Source organism: Sphaeramia orbicularis, chromosome 3 (genome assembly GCF_902148855.1).
Source record: "Sphaeramia orbicularis chromosome 3, fSphaOr1.1, whole genome shotgun sequence".
Classification (NCBI taxonomy): Eukaryota; Metazoa; Chordata; class Actinopteri; order Kurtiformes; family Apogonidae; genus Sphaeramia; species Sphaeramia orbicularis.
In genome coordinates this window covers 49,631,912-49,653,203 of record NC_043959.1, presented here as the reverse complement: position 1 = coordinate 49,653,203, position 21,292 = coordinate 49,631,912, and the positions used below count along the sequence as shown (strand labels likewise).

General features: G+C 39.5%; 1 protein-coding gene across 3 annotated transcripts in view; it reads right to left on the bottom strand.

Moving 5' to 3' along the window:
- The window catches only part of dennd2b (DENN domain containing 2B), a 48,355-nt gene that overhangs the window by 8,802 nt on the left and 18,261 nt on the right, over positions 1–21,292 (bottom strand). For all 3 annotated transcript variants that reach the window (XM_030130857.1, XM_030130858.1, XM_030130856.1), the window contains exons 3-14: positions 16,400–17,686; positions 14,187–14,332; positions 8,649–8,770; positions 8,077–8,295; positions 7,576–7,672; positions 7,359–7,403; positions 6,611–6,795; positions 5,360–5,469; positions 5,121–5,190; positions 3,557–3,634; positions 2,043–2,183; positions 1,759–1,907 (exon numbers count right to left, since the gene is read on the bottom strand). In XM_030130857.1, coding sequence (XP_029986717.1) covers positions 1,759–1,907; positions 2,043–2,183; positions 3,557–3,634; positions 5,121–5,190; positions 5,360–5,469; positions 6,611–6,795; positions 7,359–7,403; positions 7,576–7,672; positions 8,077–8,295; positions 8,649–8,770; positions 14,187–14,332; positions 16,400–17,686 — 2,649 coding nt within the window. The remainder of the gene's footprint in view (positions 1–1,758; positions 1,908–2,042; positions 2,184–3,556; positions 3,635–5,120; positions 5,191–5,359; positions 5,470–6,610; positions 6,796–7,358; positions 7,404–7,575; positions 7,673–8,076; positions 8,296–8,648; positions 8,771–14,186; positions 14,333–16,399; positions 17,687–21,292) is intronic.

Here is a 21,292-nt window from a genome sequence, read left to right as displayed (position 1 = left end):
GAAGCAACCACCTCCTGGAAAAAAAACAACAGTCTCGACTCTAATATTGCAAAAATGAAGTGAATGCAACATCTTAAAGACGCTGACCCCCCTGAGACCTGCTGCCAAACGTGGCTTTTCCTCTCGATTCCTCCTTGTACTGAATATATATTTCAAGGGAAAGAAACATACATCATGTTCTGTTGGAGGTATTTTGGGAAGAGATTATGTACCAGAGCTCCAGAGGGAGCAGCCCTTTTATCAAAGAAGTCATTAATGCTGCAGTCAGACCCTGTCACTGTTTCCCAAAGAAACCCAAACACAGGAGCTCTGCATGTCCGTGCACATGCTTGCACATTAAACTCTATGCACATGCCACACACACAGACTGCATAGACAGACCATAAAGTAAAGAGCATCAGACATGGATGCTGGCTGTATGTTAAAGCCACATGATTATACTGTACATTTCATATTTGTAATTTTCATTTTTTTGTTGTTGCTATTTTCTCAAAACATAATTTGCAGTTTGAAGATTTATTATATGTTTTGTTTTACACCAGATATTTTAACTGACGTTTCAGTCCAAAATAATAACTTTTTTGTGATAAACATGTGTCATGATCTTTCACCATAATTTATTTTCTGGTTTTAAAAATATCTTTCTTGATTTGTAAGTAACTATAATCTTACTTTTAGATTTGTTTGTTGTCTGATGATCAGACTCCTCTTTCCTGAAGGATGGGCCTTATGCACCTATGTTTTTCTTAAATAGATAAGATTTTAGAGATATTTGAATGCACTATATCATACTAATGCATTGTGATAATGTTTCATTGTGACGTCCTTCATGATTCCCACCCAGTTACTCCTTGATGTTATCACCTCAGCTAATGAGCAGCCTGAACTGATTCTCTCAAGAGAGACACCGAGTGCTGTCACTAACATGCAGGGAGTGAACACAGCGTCATAAGTCAAACGGTGACAGTCGAGCCACAGATCACAGAGGGCAGAGTCGCGCACACAGGAAGTGCATTCCTTCCCCTCACAGTCACTGCCCCCCACTGATGTTTGTTTAAACTGGACTCTGATACATGGAGAGATTACTTCTCTCCTCAAATCTCCACCCTCGCCTCCAATGCTCCACAAGCACCGTCCTCTCTGCTCTGTAACAAGACGAAAGACTGGGACACTGAGTCCTTGGAGACTCTTCACATCTTATCAGCTCCACCCTTTCTCCTCTGGAAATGACTCCTACTGATGTGACCCACTTTACATTTGTTATCAAAACCGACAAGACTGGGTGTCTGATTTAGAAGCTGACTTACTCGATAACTTACTAACCTGTTGCCTAAATCATTGCTGATACTAATCAATATGTAATGATCTTGTAGTTTCACAGGTGAAAATAAACAAAGCTGGACTAATTTACAGAACACAATAATAATAACTTTCAAATAATAACTTTGTCCAATAAGTTATGTTTGGTAAGTTGTTGCAACATTAGTATGCCACTGTGATATTTTATGACAATATTCCATAAAAATATCTTTTCAGTTATATAAAACAAAACACTTGATTTGATCAAATACTTCCAAAAATATGAATAAAGGGACAAAAGCAGCGACAAAAGCCAAATATGGGGGCATGGCAAGTTGTGATTTGTTAAATTATTATCTTTTAGTTGAGTTTAGGTTTATTTAGTGATATCATTACAAAATAGTTACAACATAATATATTCCCATGTGTTGTACTGGATGGAAATGTGATGGGTCTCACCTGAGTTTATCAGCCACAAAGATGACTCTGCGCTCCAGCAGCAAAGAGGCAAAGACGCGAATCACCTGCCGTACACTCAGACACCTGAACAGACTGTCGAAGTCTACGTGCTCCAGTCTGGAATCAGTGGGCCGCCTCAGCTCAATGACCTGCACAAACACCAGGAGTACACTTCACTGGGCTGCAGTTGTGTATACAGTAAATGCTCTGACCAACTTAAAGAAGCAGGTGTGAAGGGTGCATGGCTTCATTCAGTTTTACGCTGAAACATGAGCAGCTCTTACCTCATTTCCTGCACCAGGCAGAAAGGTCTTTACTTTGATGATCTTCCCTGGCGCAGGGAAGGGAGACTCCATCAGGCTCCTCATGAAGGGGTACACCAGGGCTGCTGAGACGCCTCGCCGTCTCTCAACCTCATCAAGAATCTGAACATGCATGGAAAGAGTATATGAGATATTACCAACAAGAACATATCATATGGACAGCCATGGCTCAGGAGGTAGAGTGAGTCATCCAATAACTAAAGGGTTGGAGGTTCAAATCCCACTCTGTCCTAGTCAGTCTGTTGTGTCCTTGGGCAAGACACTTCACCCGCCTCCAGTGTCACTCACACTGGTGTATGAATGCATATGAGTGTTTGGTGGTGGTTGGAGGGGCTGTTTGGCATGAATTAGCAGCCATGCTTCCATCAGCCTGCCCCAGGGCAGCTGTAGTTACTTATGTAGTTTACCACCACCAGAGTATGAATGTGAGAGCAAATAAATAATGGATCCATAATGTAAAGCGCTATACAAATGGAATCCCTTATTATTATATCTGCTGATATGCAAGTCTACGGTTTTGTCTACACCATATTAAATTCATATATATATATATATATATATATATATATATATATATATATATATATATATATATATATAAATTACAAATTGTCTAGAACTCTATGCACATTTTCTGTTTTTTGAAAATAGCAAATTCATTTCTTTCCATGTCTGAATGATTGGAAAATTCCACCGAGTGTGCCTGTCTGCCTGTTTTAGTCCAAGCTGCCTCCTGTCTGGAAAGTTGATCGGAGAATCACTCGTTTTTAAGGTCATATGATATCACCTCCCTTGTTCTCTCTGCCTTTATTTATCTGTCTGTCTCACAAAAGTTATTCTGCAGTCAAACTCTAATGTCCTCCTCGCTCATTTACCATGAAAGACCTTAACCAAAAAATATACTCCTTGTATTTTAGTCTCCACTTTGCTGCTGCACCACTTTTAAAATGAATGCATTTACAGTAAATAACATAAAATGTCACACCACAGGAGACTAGACTTGTTTAGTAGTAAATAATTAATATTTGCTATTTCAGGTGGCAGGTTATCATAAGTTTTTTTTAGCTTTCAGAGAGCTCGCCCATAGTCTCAAGGGAATTCATAGTAGACGCTGTGCTTATTTACACCCTGTCTTTGAAAAATGCTATTATTTTATTTTCTTGTCACATAGCTGCCACTTTAAAGCCTGGAATTTGCTTTAACAAGTAATTAGATAAGGCTGAAAAAGTCAAACAAAGTGACAGTTCTGCTTTGTGTTAGCACCACAACAGACAAAAGTGAAGGAAACGATTGCTCTGAGAACTCAGAAGGCAGAAAAAAAGAAAAGAAAGATACAAGGTTTACAAATGAACAGGCGTTTAGTAGAAGGTCTGCTGAAAGTCATTTACAGCTCCACCACACACACAGCTGACCGTGTACATGTGTTAGTGTGTGCATGTGTGTGCGTGTGCAGCAGTGTGTGATGCTGAGCTCACCGTGGAAAACAAGTCAAAACAGCCCAGTCTGCTTATGACGCAGTACACCTCTGGAAGTCGAGGTCCTTTCCCACTTGGCTGTAACGAAAGAAACGTATTAGACCTAAGTGTCAACAGCCATCAACCATAATGATAAGCTAGTTGAGTTGTGTGTTAAAGCACATAACAACACTTAAAAACACTTAAAGTTGCATAGAGGAGTGGCCAGAAAGAATGAGGGTTTCATTTTCTATACATAAAAGAAAAAAGATGAGAGTTGTGCACTGATAAGTAGTTTAAATACTGTAATCTTTTATCTAGGTTGTCATCGAAGGTTAAAGTCTTTCATGTGGATGGAAAGTTTTTAAACACAGGTGGTTTATCTGTCTCGGCTGATCATATCTATCTTCCTCAGTTCACTCATGGACCATTATGTGCTCTAAGACACTATAGAAACACAGACAGAGACACTCAAACACACAGACACAAATGAACACAAGCACTCAAGAAACGCCAATTCACTTGTCCATATTAGGTATACAATTTTCTCCTCTTGTTTCTCCTCCGCTTTTCCAAATGGATGATTAAATCAACTATGTGCAGCTTGATTCAAGTCCTCAGGAATGCCTTTCTGCTGCCAACCGCTGGACAGACAGCAGGGAGGAAGCAAAGTCACTGAAGGAGAACAGCTCACCTCTTCCTCCACCTTCATTAAAATCTGTTTCTATCAAGATAAATATCAGATCAACAGGGGCTACCAGAGAAAAATTGGGGGCACATGACGAAGAACTGTCTTTTTGAAGAATTTAAAACAGGTCTGGTTGATATCTGGTACATATACATAGACAGTTGTAAAGACACTCCCAGTAAAACCTCTGCGAACGTACACAATGTAGTATTGTAAACATACTCAGAAATACCAAATGGCAAACAAAATCACCACAGCATTCACAGAATCCCACACAGTCATGCTTGTTGGCCGCAAGCTAAATGGGAAGCTCAACAAAAAAACTTCAAAGTCTTCTCCAGCCTCATTATAAGAAGGAAATGCTCCAGAATGACAAAGTTCGGATTTTTCATGGTTTTTCTTTGTCTTCCTTCCCCTGAGAAACTCTTGTTAAATTAAAGTATGTCAATCCAGACCAGATTTCTTCTAAAATTATGACATTCTTAAGATTTTAGACAATTTATGTCTATGACTAAATGTTTGCAGTATCAACTCAAAAACAAAAACTTATTCTGTCACTTCTGTAACGTATAATGCATCTATGATTATATGTCATTCTGAATTGTTTTATTTCAAAAACACAGTTGTATAATTACTATTTCAGCAATGTAACTGAATGCACTTTTCTCTTTTCCTTACTTATTCTCCTCGTGAGAGCACAACAACAAAATCATAGCAGGTCTCTGCCCATGCTAAGCAGATGTAAGGGTTGTGAGCTAAAGAAGGCATTTTGCATCATTTATACTTTAACCTTGCTTTTCAGTTGCCGCAGGAAAACTATGTCATATGCTCAAAAAACAAAAAGGGCTGTGATAACAAACAGTACCCAGCAGGATGGGGAGCTGAGCAGTGGCTTACCAGCAGGCGTCTGCAGTACCCAAACCTCCTGCTGCCATCCTCTCCAGTCAACATGAAGGAAAAGGTCTCACTGTAGCAACAAGCAAATATGTATAGATGAGAACCAACATAAACCACACATGTAGATACATGTCCCAAGCCACCTATAAATGTTCATACTATACAATAAAACAAGCTTCATAGTCTGTGCATATGAAAAATGCCAATAACATATAGAATGTGACCGTTTTAGGTACTACCTGCTGTACTCTGACACAGGACTCCAGTCTTTTGCATCCGGGAAACAGAACTGAGGAATGGCTTTGAGCCTCTGCTCTGCCTCCCTCATCTGCTTGGTGGGCCTCTCTAGCTGTGAAAGGAGAGGAGTGATACAAAGTTCAAAGTTCAAGGTCCATCATTTGTCACGCATGATGTCTCATAAGTGAAATAGACACTGAAAAGAAATATAGCTGCTTAACTGAGTATGAAGTGCTGAAAACACAGAGGAGAGGAGAGGAGAGGAGAGGAGAGGAGAGGAGAGGAGAGGAGAGGAGAGGAGAGGAGAGGAGAGGAGAGGAGAGGAGTCGAGTCAAGTCTCCATTGGCTCTTTCTGTCCTCCTTTTTTAAAATCCCAATGGATTTCAGAGAGACCAATAAATGATTAACATTTCTCCCGTTCAAGGTTAAATATTTGCCCCACCAACCTCATCAGTGCCACAGCCTATTGAGTGTGTCCCCAGACATCTTTCCAAGGGACAATTCTACTGAACTATGTCTTAAATAACTTAAGATATATAAATGCTAAATGACTTCATGCTACATAAATCTGATTTTGTTGAAATGTCAGTAGGCTCCCAGGAATATTTATGTGATACACTACAAATTTTATTTGCTAATATGTTTCTGTCTTGCCAACAAACAGCATACACACCCATGAAAGAATGCTATATGTGAGAACGTTATCACTGGCCTTAACGTTTACATTATAGTGTCTAAATATGATTTCACTTATTGACATACCAGTCCATTCTTCTCAATCTTTTGCCAAACTTGTATCATTACAGTCTGTTATCTTAGACATCACTGCTTCCACCAGTCATCTGAATGTACAAAAGCTATAAGTATATTCTTTAAACAGGCTCAGTTCATATCAGCATTTAACATAATTATATTGTGGCTTTGACCCTACAAATTACAAAATGTCAAGTCTAATTGATTAATTATGTCAGGAAAGACTGAGTCTCTGGTTAAGGCTTCAGTTTGTGTTAGCATGAACTGAAAATGATCTTCAAATTGAAAGGCAGGAAAATTGGATTCATCAATCTAAAAACCTTCAGTATACTTTGGAACACGGTCAGCGATGATGTAGCTGTAAGTCATAAACTAAAAACATTTAGGGCGACTTATGTGATGCTTCTGTGTATAACACATGGGCTTTTTCTTGTTATATCAGGTGTAAAAGTGATATAAGGACCAACAGAGGGATTTCTTCATTACTGTCAAGCTTTTACCTTTGGGAACTGATAAGTGACCTCTGGAGAGTAGGAGTTCTTGCTGGGTTTCTTTTTCAGGGAAACAACCACAAAATATTCAAAGAGTTCTCTCTCCTGCCACTCAATGAGCTGCAGCTCCAGTGTGCGGTAGCTGGGGGCCCGTCGAAGGATCGACTGTAGTTTCAACAGCCTCTGGGTGTGAGCTGAGGATGGAAGGAAGCATTAGTCAATTCCATTTTTGTCCAAACAAAGTTGGTAAGTCAGTTACAATGTCATATTTTGGTGTAATTCACGCTTATTGACAATAGTAGACTGTGCTAAAATCAGACAGAAGGAAACTCCTATCAAACACAGATGTGTTCGGTTTTTGTTAGATTTTATTAAAGATTGATGTGGATCTTATACGGCTGATATGATGGAATTTGGAGCAAGAAAAAGCCGATCACCCTCTTTTCCCTCTCTCTTAAAAGCAGGTACTGCTAGAATTTTCTTTAATTTTATTAGAACTTTGATATCTGTTGTAGGACAGAGAAACATTTATTTTTTGAGCTATTATCTTCTCTCAAAGTCAGTAACTCCAGTTGAGATGCTTAATATTAGCCTTAAGCTGCTATGAGAGCCAAAGTCTCTTGATGCAAATTGGTTTGCGAAATGTCCTTAACCTGTCTATCTCCCATTTCTATGGTCCATACCAGAGCTGAGAAAAATATGTCAGGGCTAACATGACCTCACCCCTGGACATCAGATGAATGTTGTGGTCTCTCACCTTTGAACCTGTCATCAGAGTCACTCTCACTCTCACTGTTGTCATCTGGAAGCAGACATGAGAGGGACAAGAATGTTTTTCAAAGGTCAAGGGCCAATTTCACAAACATATTTACGTCATGAGAAAGATGTAGCTAGAATGCTATGTGGTTCACTGAGGTGTAGGTATTGACGCACTTAGCTCACCAGTGGATGAAGAGCGTGAAGAGAACCTTTACCTCTCAGAGATGCTGTCTCAATGTTGGACATGGACAATTTCTTCAGCCTCTTCTTCCCACGTTTAGTGCAGTAAATGGAGTTAATCCTCTGGACCAGCTGTGGATGAAGGAAAAAAGATATTCTCTGTTGGGGAATCTTAAATTTAGTTTCTTTTGATCGTAAGTATTGAGAAGAGTGTCCTTGTCCAAAAGTAACAGCATAAAAAGGCTAAGCGTGTACTTTAAGGGTTGCTTAGAAATAAACCTGAAAAGCTTCAAAGAGACTTCTTGAGAAAAAGCACTTGCAAGAGCCAAAACCTAAGCAGCAATTACACACGTTCAGAGGCAATGTGTTGTAAAACCTCTAAACTAAAGGCATTATAATTGATCCAGAGCTGCTACTTTCTCAACTGAATCTCTGCAGAAATCTGAGCTGGTCTAAAACGCAGGATGGACTGAGAATAGAGACAGGATCTGCTCTAACTTAGTGCAGGTGTTTGTGTAGGATCTGGTGGTATGTACCTTGGGGATCCTCCAGTGCCTGTGTGAGGCCAGAGTATCACTGGTGCCACATAGGCTGTCATCCAGCAGGCCACAAGGTGAAACAGGTGAAACACCCAGCTGAGGGCGAAGAAGCATGTCATCATGGCTGTGGCGTTTGGACAACTGTGAGATCCGGTGGCTTTTCCTGTCGCAGGGGCCAGTCAGGCGCAGGGATTGGCTACTGGGTTTGGAAGGCAACTAGTAGCACAGGAAACAAACACAGAGGGTTTGGTCAATTTCACAGTCACAGTCAATTAATACAGCATATTCTATTTCAGGACACTAATAATATTCTTTTTTTAATAAAGCAATATTTAATCCCTTTTTTTCAGATGCAAGAGAGAAGTCCCTCAGTGTTAATGTGAGGGAGCCAAATCTGCAGCCTGGACTTTCTGTGGAACATCAACAGATGTAAACACATCAAACTGTTTCCTGTGGTGCCACAAATGAGATGTAAGGAGAGCTTGTCCAGGAACCCTCACTGACACCCAGCGAAGGGATTCACTTCACCTCAGGAACAAAATGACAATCCCACCAGGTTTATATTGTACCTCAGGTGGAGAGTTCAGCTTCCTGTCCATAGCGGTCCACGATCTGCTGCTCTCCGACAGACAAGACTTCCGACCCAAACTCCTCCGCTTCAGGTCAACATCCTCATATGGATTCTCTTTCTCTGTGGGGATGATATTCAGTTTAGCTCAAGCTCAATGTCAGCAGTAGAGTCAGCATCTGTGCACAGACAGACAGAGGCTGTTGTTGACAGAAGACAGAGAATGCAGGGGTCAGGGGGGCACACAGGGGGCAGTGAAGGGTGTCAGGGGCACAAGAGGGCCTCCCTAAAGCCTGAACACAGATGAATCATAAAAGGTAAGTCAAAGGTCTCTAGCTACTGGCTCAAATGAACAAAGTTTTGAACTTTTTCCAAAACAATTACTGTTGGCACTGGGCCCCATAGGCCCCTGTGGGCCCAGCTGAAACTGCTGGACACAACACCGCTGGTGAGTCACTGTCCAGAAATGCAAACTGTCTGCTGTGAAACATGACGGAGAGGGTCATCTTCTTCTACTTCTTCTACTAAATTAAACTGTTCAAATGATGTAAGTCTGAACATGCAGGTTGTATAATTAAACAACTTTTGAAGTTATTTGGGAATACTGTAATAACACAATGCAAACTGAACAAAAAAAATCTGATTTTTGTTCAGAAAAAGGTCATGTTTGTCTTTTTTAGTCAAGACTATTTTATAGTATACGTTCAATTTAATGTCGTATATTACAATGTGCTTAGTTCCCCCATAATAAACAGAAGGGAGCAATACACTATGCTGTAAGGCTTAACAATGACTTAAAAATAACAGACACTTGTAAAAGAAAAAGCAGGGAAGTAAATATGTTTCATCCCTTGACATGTTCTTATATATAACATGACATTGCTAATATCTGGTAATCAAAAGGCCACAAGTTGAACTAAGGCTGTCTCAACTTTTACATTATTTTAAGGGAAGTAAAAAAAAAGATCTTCATCAAGACAGACTTTGCTACTGATAGCTTCATACATGCATCTCAGTGAAAAAAATAATGGCAGAAAAGGAAAGAATAGGAACATACTGCACAGCTCCCACTGATGTCACCTGGCAGACCGCCAACTTAAATAAAGAGAAAACTTGTGTAACACCACAGTCCATGTCTATTCAGACATGTGCTCTGAGAATAGCTTTTTGGCAGGGTCTGAAAAAGGTTGTGAGAAAGTGAAGAAACCACACTGAAGAATAAAAACAGAGCCAGATGGCGTCGAAATGCATGAGGGGAACTTTTAAAAGAAAGAAAAGCAGCGCTATCTCTCAATAGAAAGGAAAAGAACAAAATCTGTTTGGTGGTAGCTGTGTCCCTTCTTCCTGAGCAACCCAATGAACTCAGGATTTTAAACAATGACTAAGTGTGTGTGTGTGTGTGTGTGTGTGTGTGTGTGTGTGTGTGGTTGTGTAAACATTAACCTACACACACCGCTTTGTTCAGTTATCTATTTTTAGGTTAATTATTGAAAATTGTTTGAGGTAAATACGTACGCCCAGGTACACACTCATGGAGTCAAAACACACCGCTAGAGATAATTAACGCATTTTGTTTTGTCACACAGTAAATTAGATCGCTAGAGTGATTTTCTGTGCATCATTAAAGCTGAGGAGTCGAATAAGAGGGCTTAGTCTGACCCCATGTTGTGTCACTACTCCATTAAAATGAAGTAGTACTGTAATGAGAGCCTGCTGGGAAAATGATATGTCTGTATGGCTGCTTATGTACTGGAGGGTACTAATCTACTCCTCTGATTACAAGCATCCACATCTCTCTTTAACACACTCCCAGACACACAGTATTATGTAGGGAGTGGACACACCTCGACTGCACACTGTGATTGTACATTTCTGTGCACACAATGGACTTTCTGGGTAGGGCAAAAGAACAGAACAAACATATCAACAATGTCAATATCAGCTTACCCTAAAGTGGACACTCTACAATAAATAGTGTAATGTGGAAAAAATAGGTTACAGCAAGGGAATAAGACTGTGCACCACAAATACTATACAGTGTTTCTATCCTGGGGACAATCTGCTTGTGACAAATTTAGGTAAGGTTAAAGAGGACACGAAAAACAAGGTTTTCTAAAAATAATGTTAAACTATTAAAATGCAGCCAGATCTCTAGGCCTGAAATAAGCCATTTGTAACTCTGTACATTTGTGACATCTCAGCTATACAACTGCCACCTTAAGCCAGTCCTCGAGGACCCACTGGACCCAACCGAACCAGAAACCCTGGGATGATTTATGAGGATGTCTACATGATGCTATCCATGGCACCAACAAGAAAGGGGTGTGGACAGCAGTTCATTTGACTTTAAGGGCTGACTCGCCCATTTGGAACAGGACTGAAAACCAGTGGTAAACAGACATAGTAGAGTGAACAACATGTGAGGTTTATGAACTAAACCTAATCCACACTCTGAGGACCTCTAAGACTTTAATTAAGTTTGAAAATTGGATTCAATATAAACCCTTTCACTTAATTCTAAGTATACAAAGCATTGTCATCATTTTGCACCAAAATGACAAAATGTGCATATTTGCCTGATTAAGTATAAGATTTATTTAAAGGTTAAAGGTTTATTCATAGGTACCACGCAGACTGCAGCAATAAGCCCCAAGAGGCCGTGGTTTGCAATGATTTTAGCTACAGGGTGTTGTTGGGCACAAAGCATAGCCACTGTTATTCACAGTGGCATAAAACTTATGGGACTTTTGTTTTTTCCATTGTGGTGACTTTTAAAAATCAATAGCCATATGTTTAACAGCAAACTGACAGCATACAGACAACAGCCTGTATAACAGTCCCTGCTTTATTTCATTAGTTGTAGTCCATCTTGATTTACCCAGTAAATCAAAATTCAGTCTCAACAGTCTGTTGCTTCAGTGTTGGTACAGGTATGTATTTAGGGAAGGTTTTACTGTCTAACAGTGCTGTGAGGTAAAATTTAGTGAAACTGACGATGAATCATCGCTGTACTGCACAGGTAGTCATTCAGCTGCCTGTAAACATATCACTCACTATATTATATAGCACTATATTTATAATTTATCAGCTGCTCAGCTCAAAAGTTCCCACACATTTCCCTGATATTACTGTAGCATACAAGAGTAATCCCTCAGTATACTTTACAAATGACTTGCATTTATTAGGTAAACATCTCACCTCATGCATAAGTGCCGAAATGCCACTGTGTTAGTCAGTTGGCAATGATGCCAATATGTTAACACAGAGGCTAGGAAATGAGTGAGGACTTCTGGTTTTTGGAAGAAAATGCTTGTTCAACAAGGCTCACTGAGGGACCAAGACATGAGTCACTAACCACTGCTAAGGCAGCCTCTTAGATGGATTATCTGACCTGTAAACCACTGCAGTCATGAAGACCACTGTTCTTCTCCTTGTCTTGATTGGAAACCATCTTTTTAAGTAGCTGGAGCACTTTCAAACTCACTGAGAGACAATGTCTTTGTCATGAACAGTCTCTGGCAAAACTAACCCTGTGGACTGAAAACTCTCCACTCACACTGCTGGGTGAACAATGGGGGCTTTGTTGGCTTCCACATTAAATCAGTCATGCCCTTACAGTCTCTTCCGCACATCCTTGGCTTTAATAAAATGCTGATGAGCGCTGCTCTGAACAATGATTCAAGAAAACATGGCTTCTGTGGCTTCTATGCATGTAGAAATAGCATGGGCCATTGCAACATGTGCATAGCAAAGAAAAGCATCCATCCATCATTTGGCCGTCAGTATGCATCTTGCAACACTGCAAATCATTTGGTATTGTATTTCAAATCCAAGATTCATCATGATACACTTCATTTAAAGTTCCTGTGACACTAATAGTTATATCTATACTATTTATATGTGTATATTTAAGCCTTCTGTAATGGTATTGACAAACTGAGGAGGACAGATGGGATTTCCCATCACTTCTGCCACAAATTCTTCATATTACACTCAGAAGCAAACATCAGCAACATCAGCAAATCTTCTGATTGCCCAAACACAGATCAGCCTACAAGGAAGCTGGTGTCACATTTAGACAGAAAGCTATGTTAAACACTTGATAAATACATCAAGTAAAGCACAAGTACAACTGCCTTCATCGTTTACTATCCTCATCCATCTCTGCACTGAGGAGCTCATTAACATTAACTGTTAACCTGGCCGCTGCAGTTCAACAAGAGGTAAATAAAACACTAACACTTGTGGAATGATGATGTCTCTGCTCTCCAAAACAACTAACAAAACTATCTGTCCTCGTGTCATAACATGTACAGAGCTAACATGACATGCTCTAATAAAAACAGCCATCTAACCATTACCAACAAAATTAATGGCACATCCAAAAAGACACGTGATAAGTTGAAATACGTCTCTAAAAGTAAAAAAAGTAAAAGTCCATGCACTGGTCTGCAATGTGTTTCTGCTTTAGAAGGCTATGCAGAAGTTTAGATGTATACATTGTAATGTGCCTCATGGGACTTAGCTTTGGAAAAATGTGAATGATAGCGAGAAACAAATAATTTGTTTTTCCTGTTTGAATTGTGCCACCGTTTACATACATGATGTATATGATGAAAGATAATTTCAAAAGTCAAGACAGTCCCAGTTTGTGGTAAAAATAGTAAAACAACATCTAGGTTTGTGTTAAACAGATTTTCTGTACTCGTAAAATTATCTTATAATACAATAAAACATTTTTTCTGAAATAAGATCCAATTGGGCACAACCGGGGGAGGGGTGGGGCTTCAGCTCTACATAATGTTCTTTTCTTAGCAAGATTTCCCAACTGTTCTGCTATTAGTACGTGAAAGGGGGGTGTTTCAATACATCACAAGATGAGGATGGTCTAAATGGCCTATTTTGGAGGCGCTAGAGAACAGGCAATACTGAGCAAGTTCAAAATATTCACAGCTTGTATTTTACCCAACAGAGTTTAATCTGAAGTCACTCAGTAGTGTACAATTCCACTACATTAAGTATGTACTGATGGAGCCTTCTGACCTGCAGCTGAGCTGGAGAGAAGGTTGGGGTAATTTTGCTAGCGGAAAGGAATTTGACTCTTTAATATGTCACATTTCACACACTTTATCTCAAAGAACCATTGAATTGATCATTTTGAACTGTTCACCTCTTAGGACTAAAATATAAATTACTATACAGTTGCATACTGTAGAAGTGGATGACAAGTGTAAGGAGCATCCAGTAAACACTTTACTTATACTATATATTTTAAATGTAATTTCATTTGATGTAGACTTAATGTGGTCATTATCACCTTCAGGCTACAATTACCATATAATTATCCAAACATGTTTTTATCCAAAAGAACTAGGAACTAAGCAATAAACTAAAACCTGATAGATAGCTCAAACACTGTTGTCTCCTATATCTATTTTATAAAAGCATTGTATCATCAATGTGAATTAAACTGTATGTAAGAGTGACTTAAGTCAGATAGACCACAATGTAAAAGGAGACCAGCTACCAGTTTACTTACCTACAATGTCCTCATAGGCATTTTCCTCTAAAGTGCTTTTGGAGTTGGGTCGACTCCGTGTCTCTGCAGTTAATGTGCCATTCTCTGTAGGTGAGGACGGGTATGAAGACGGCAGGCTTGCAGCATCCTCCGACTCACACGACTCTCTGAAAAGAAATGCAGAAAATCAAAACAGGCAAAACATAGAGACAAACATTGCAGACAAATAAAGAAGCACTAAGAGCCAGTGTCTCTCCAAAAAGGTAGAAAAAGAATGAATCCAGATGTAAAGTTGCTCAAGGACTAACCAGGCTGAACAGGTGATTTCTAGTGTTTAGAAAAATTACATCAGCATTTTTTTATATAATCTAGTAACTCAGAAGCTATGAAGTATTAAGTACTTTTAGAGGTTGCAGTGACACCTTCGTCAGCATGTACTCCTTTCACAATGACATTCCTGATAAGTTACAAGTAAACATGCAGATATCTTACTACTTCTGAGTGTTCTTTGCACACTGTAAGGCACACATCAAATGTCAAGGCACTGCAGAGGGACTTTACTGCGGAGGGATCTACAGTACGGTCATGTCGCGCCATCGACAGCTAGTGGCTTTTAAGCTTGGTCTGAAACTGCTCGAGCCACAGGAATGTTAAACACAGAGTCCAAGGGACGAATGTTTAAGGATTTTCATCCCCATTTCACATACGGACATTCTGATGAGGCCCCACCCACACACCAAGGACATCTGAGCCCAAAGGCTATGAGTTATGAATAAAAACAAGAATACTCTAACAAGAATTCAACTGCTGTAATAACCATGACAGGAAGAGTAATTCACTGTCTTCAGTGTGATTTAATAACATATTCTTTTCTGCAAACTGTTTATAGGTATCTATAGGTACCTAGTATAGGTATAGTGTATTCATTCAAGTATCTGTGACACAAAATCTTTTAGAAAGAATGAATAAAAGCAGAAATTTTTACCAACATTTCAAAGACTATTTGGCATGTATGTACGTAGCTCTAATCATTTAACGTTTATAGCATAAAATCATCTTTTCTGTTTCCCAAAACTATTTCCAATTTGTCACAAAATTAAATAATATTAAGATAAATTCAAGATGAAGTTATGTTAGCAAAGAACAGCAGGACATAATGCCCTTAGCCCGGTGTTATAAGTCTTACTCTTCAAAGTCACAGCTTTTGAGAAACTTGACAACTGATTAACAAGTTTATGGCATTAAGTGACAAAAACAGTATGTTATAATGTAAATACATTTGGCCCATACCTTTATAGGTAAACAACACAATCAAACATCTGTGTTGGTGTTGGTCCAGTATTTCAAAATCAAACCAGTCCTGTTGATTCATAACCTTATTATTTCAGACACTACGCTGCTTAAGATCCCAGATCCTCATCTCTAATCCTAACTAAAAAACAAAACTAGGCGAGCCAGACTGGATTCCTCCAGCGTCATAATGACACACATTGATCTGTAACTTAACTACACCAAAGTAAACACTGTGATCCAAATTCCTCACAAGAGGGTTAGACATGTATGAAAGTATGGCAGACCACAACTGTGGGTTTCCTCAAATAGGTCCCAACACATTCACTGTGCTCATTCTTTATAGCAGAAAGCAGGCTGTATATACTATGTTTTAGTAAATCTTCAGTACATGCTGTAAACTATGAAGTGGACTCAAAGATGAATATGTTTTATTGTCAGAAAATGTACAAAAACAAAATGGTATATACTCTTGAAGGTATTCATATATTAACAGGGTTTCTGCAGAATCCTTTTGAATGCAATTTAAGACCTATTGCACACCAATACTGGCAAAAGGTACAAAGAATATCTAGCAAATATGAGTTTTCCCTCCCCAAATAAGGACAAGAATAACACTAATAGAAACAATTTTAACTTATTGCTCAAGACATTGCTATTTATCTGATCATGTTGCACATTTTGCCATAGCTGTTATTGGTTCCATGTTGTTTTTTGTTTTATAGATTTGTTATAGCGTTATTAATGCAGATTTTTCCCAATGACACATTCAAGACTTCAACTAAGGTAACACTATAAAAGTAATGCTGACTTCATGATGCAATAAATTCCTAAGATCAGTAAAAATCATGTTTAAGACATATTAAGATTTTAGACTTTTAGATTTTTCATAGAAACCCTGATTAAATGTTGCGATGAATCCAAGTTACATGTTCATGTCTCACCTGTCCTGGAGCCTCATGGAGGCGTTCCCCTCTGTCTTTCCCATGCGTATCATGCTGGGTGCAGGGGTTGAGGGCAGGGGTGGCGGAGACTCAGAGGCTCTGTCTGGAGGTAGTCCATTGGCTGGCAACACGCCCTTCTGGTCTTGTTTGGCGTCGTACTCAAAAGTGCGTTTGGGTTTAGGTAAGGGGTTGACTGGTGTGCCAACAGTGGTCTGTGGGCAGGGTGGCTCTGGGCTCTCAGACCTGGTTGAGCTCACACTAAACCTTTGTCTGAGTTTAGAGAGCTTATCAGACACCAGGAGAGCATCTGGTTCAGTGGCAACTGAACAAATACTGCTGCGCTTACTGGTGCATGTACTGTCAAAATCCTCACCTACAACAAAAGACTTTTGTCTTGTCTTATCTGGGGCATAGCAATTATTCAGATAACGTGGAGGGGGTGTGGTGGGATTTTCCTTTAGGGCTTGCTCTATCTTTTGTATCCTGTTGAGGACTGCCGACGTCTCCTTCCGAGCGGACAAGGAACGTACAAATGTTCCTGAGGACTCCAGTTTGCTTATCCTTTTCTGGAAGCGACCTATACCATCTTTGTCTGAAACTCGCTCATCTTCCTCCGTCTCTGTGTAGGAACATTCAGAGAACGCCGTGCTCATCCTGCGAACTCCCTTAAAATCAAAATTCTTCTCACTGCAGGGAGAAGAGAGCACACTGGGGCAGCCCTCACTGCCCCCAACACGCTCTCCCCCTGCCCTTTTATCAAGGCACAAGCTCATCCTAGGCAAAGCCACCCTCCTGCACTCCCATTCTGAGATCTTTTTGCGGATGGCAGTGGGGGGGGCACTGGTCACAGAGCGTGTGACAGAGAGGGTGCGCTTGTGGCCTTGGTTAGATGGAGGTCCCAATGAGAGTGTGCTCCAACTCAGAGGTCGACCATTAAGTCGATCTCCTGAACAGAGATCCCCCGATTGTTTCTCCTTCAAATCCTGGATGCTCTGGCTTTCCTGAAATTTTTCCTTGGTTTGAAGTGAGGGCTTATAGATAGAAAGCTTGTTGTCTAGGCAACTGATGCTCTTGGACTTGGTGAGAAGGCCTTGGGACTCAGGGTCACCTGTTAGAGATGTACCACCGCATAGAGTAGCGGCCTTGCTGTTCCAGCCAGCACGTACCAGGAACCTGCCGTCGGTCCTGACGTACCGACTCTGCTTCCCTGAGTTCTCTCCGTCGTTGACGAGTGGCTTCTGGCCTTGTCCCTGGCTGGTAGAGAGAACAGGTGATGTAGACTGGCACCTGAAACCAGAAAGAGAAAGGGCAAAGAATGGTGTAAATATTTAAATTCATCAGAAAAATGACCAAGAAAAGGACATATTTACGTCTAATAAGCAAGTTGTAAAAGTTGGCACCAACTCCACTAAGCCCTGCTGAATAAACAATAACAGAAATTTAATGGAGAACAGATGGGAGAAAACTAAAAAAATACAGCTGAAAATTTTGACTTCATTGCCAAGATCAAAGACAAAATGAAAACCTGAGCCACTTATTTAGAATAACCACAGGAAAGTATTCTGTCTTTGGCAGCATAAGATTTCAACTAATGCCAAAGGAAATACAGACTACATTAAAATGCCACTGTAGATTTTTCCACATAATCAAACTAACTTGAGGAGAATCACGGCAGACCTCACACAAAAAGCATCATGCTGAGCAAGATTTATTACAGCCAACTTACCTGTAAAAATCTCACAGCTCCTCTCTGGTCCTTGAAGGCTTGTCTGATCCCTACAGGTAAGCGATACCGGGTGCTAGTCCTACTCTCACTGCCTACTGTACAATCGTTCAACACTCACGTTTTTTCTCACAATGCATTCCTCATGTAGGATTTCCACAGATAAAGAAACCTTCCCTGTAGATCTCTGACACATTACTACTCACAGTCTTTCAGGAACCATGTCATGACTTGGAAACTGGCTAACTCTTGTGAAAGGGAAGCATTGGGAGATCTGATGTCACAGCCATGGTTAGAATAACAAGCGTTATGGGAGGAGGAAAGACTGTGAGGGCTGTGATCCAACAATGCAGGTTGGGACACATCTAGTCTCACACCTTTCTGCCCTTCCCTGGTTTCATTCCCAGTGCTCCAGGGTGGGGAGATGTTAAAACACCTAGGAACCTGCAAGCTGAAAACATGATGGGTCCATCTTATCTTACTTCCCCCGAAGAAATATGAGATTTCATGATGACAGCTCATGTCTGAAAGTTCTAAAAGCTGGTTTATATTGATGTGGGGGATAATGAATATACAATTATACTATATACTTTGTAATTTTTAGAAATTAGATATCAATGAGCTTAATTTCCCAAAGCTTGGCAAAAAAAGTGTACTTAATATGATAATTTTGACAAAGATAAACATTTATGTAGTGGTTACCAAACTACTGGTAAATGACGTATGCTGTCACATGGCGTTTTACCATCATGTGTCTGTGTGACTTACATAATACAAATGACTTCAGTGTACTTATCTAATCAACTGAAGTTCATTCAATGAAAACATATTTTATAGTATTGGATATTTCTTAAATAAGTAAACTGAATAATATGTAATTAACTTAAGCATTTTAAGAGGATCATATTTGAAGCACATACAGTGTGTTACATACATTTTCTGAACACACACTGATATTATTATAAGACATTTTGCAGTGGTTCAGTAGGGAGCTATTAGAATTTGTCAGGCAAATTGAAATCTTACTGGTTCACTGGCAAAAGCCCTAAGTTAACTTCAGCCAAGTGTTGTGGCTAAAGCAGGGAGCCAGAGAGTGAACAGCATCTTTGAAGCTAAATATCGATGCGAGTGTTTTAGTAGCAACCAGACCAAACAGTCAGTAATGCAATTCTACTGCCAGTAATGGAGAACATTATTGACTTAATTGGATGATTACATTTTTTTGCTTTTGGATTGATCACTATGGTTTTACATTCTTTTCTCATTTTATAATTGGAAAATTGAGAAGATTCAGTGCGCCGTCTCCAAGTTGGATTCATGACTCCACTAACATGACGGCAAACGAACAAAAAACAACCAAATGGGTGGAATATTAAAAGTTTGTTGGCTCTGTGTGTGTGTGTCACTGATGATTCAGAGATAGACTGCACCCGTCTGTTAAGTACGTTATAATCAGGGAACCTAATGCCATTGTTCATTTCCACAACCCTAGATTGACATGAAACTCTAGTGAGCACTATAATACATAAGCTTTGTATACTGTATAATATGAATTTATAATATGAATGAAATTACTTAGTTTGCTACGTATTATTTATTTTAGTTCACTTTATATTCATCTTTACAATCTTTAAAGTTTGTTATGGATCTGACATTAATATTTCAATACAACTGTACTTTATGTGGGGATTTAATCTAGTGAAAAAGTAAAAACATCCACTATATTTAAGAAAGCTTTAAAAGTTATCACAGCACCAGGGTTAGTTCTGCTGTAAAATGTTTAACTATAGTACATAGACCTCTCATGTTCAGACACTAAAAGAAAATATGTGCAGAATTTTTGTCTATTTAGGGCTTGGGGACTTTTAGGGGGTTCTGGTGGGATCATGCTTGTAAAAATAAGCCCAGTTTAGTCCACTACGGCTCGGTCGGCCACACATACAGCACAGAACAGAGCGCTGAATGCCAGTGACAACCTGGCCTCTGGCTTTCACTCAGGCTTCCAGGGCACGCTAACCACAAGCCACTTCCTGTTACTGACCAGGATGGATGCAGCAGACTGCTCTCAGAAGGAGCACTTTTATGATAATAGTTCAGCGAATGTCGGCTTCATCATCAAACAGCTGTTTTTCTCTTCTACTTGTTTGCATACAGAATGTTACGAGAGAGCTTTGGAGCTTGGCGGTTTGTTATATGTATACATTCATTAAATGTGCACTATCTCTCTCTCACTCTCTCTCTCTCTCTCCTCAATATATTCTGTGACATGTTGCCAAAACACCTCTCTAGTCTGGCTTTGCTACTGTTGTTACTGTGATCCCTGAGGTGTAGGACACTCATTTTAAACATTAGAGAATTGGCAGGAGATCAGTCATTAGATCTTCAATTTTCCAAGTTTTCAATTATGCCCTCAAAGTAGATTTACATGGTAAGGTAAGAATAGTGTTGCTTTTATTCCTCCCTGCCATGCAGGGGCATGTCATTGTGTGTGCTTCTCCAGGCTACACTGTTTAGTGTGCGTTTTGGCCAAAAAAATTAAGCTTGTTTTACTCTATTTTGGGGGGATGTATATTGTACATTGAGTATTGTGAAGAAGTGCGCCACACAACTGTTGTTTTTATATCGATATGTATAAAAACAGATCAGGAAAAGCATTTTGTTTTGAAGATGATTTAATAAACCGATAATTTGCTGCAATAGGCTACAAACAAACACACAATTATCATGTTAGAGGAAAGTGGCCGGTGGGGCATTTACTAACAAATGAATGTGTTAAATATTTACAGACAACCAAACAATAAGATTCTCATTATTTTTGTGGTTTGCCACTTAGGTCTACATGAGTACATGTGTAATTATACAAATGTTCTGCCACAGGTTACAAGTCCTCTCTTCTACCCAGGAAAAAATTACTGAGCATTTTTTCTAGTCAAAAGTATTTTCCTCAAATAGAGTAAATTTGTCTCTATATTGTGTTTGGAGAGATCTACCACAAGTAACTTTTACTCTTTTTAGAGAGGGACCAAATGTTACCTGAGTAGAGTAAACTTTTCTTCAGTTTGAGTAAATCTCTCTCAGCTAAATTTCCTTTGTATGTGTATCACCTTATCAATGCAGAAAATCTATCCATAGATTAGTGTGACATTGTAAATATACAGTACCACTCACTG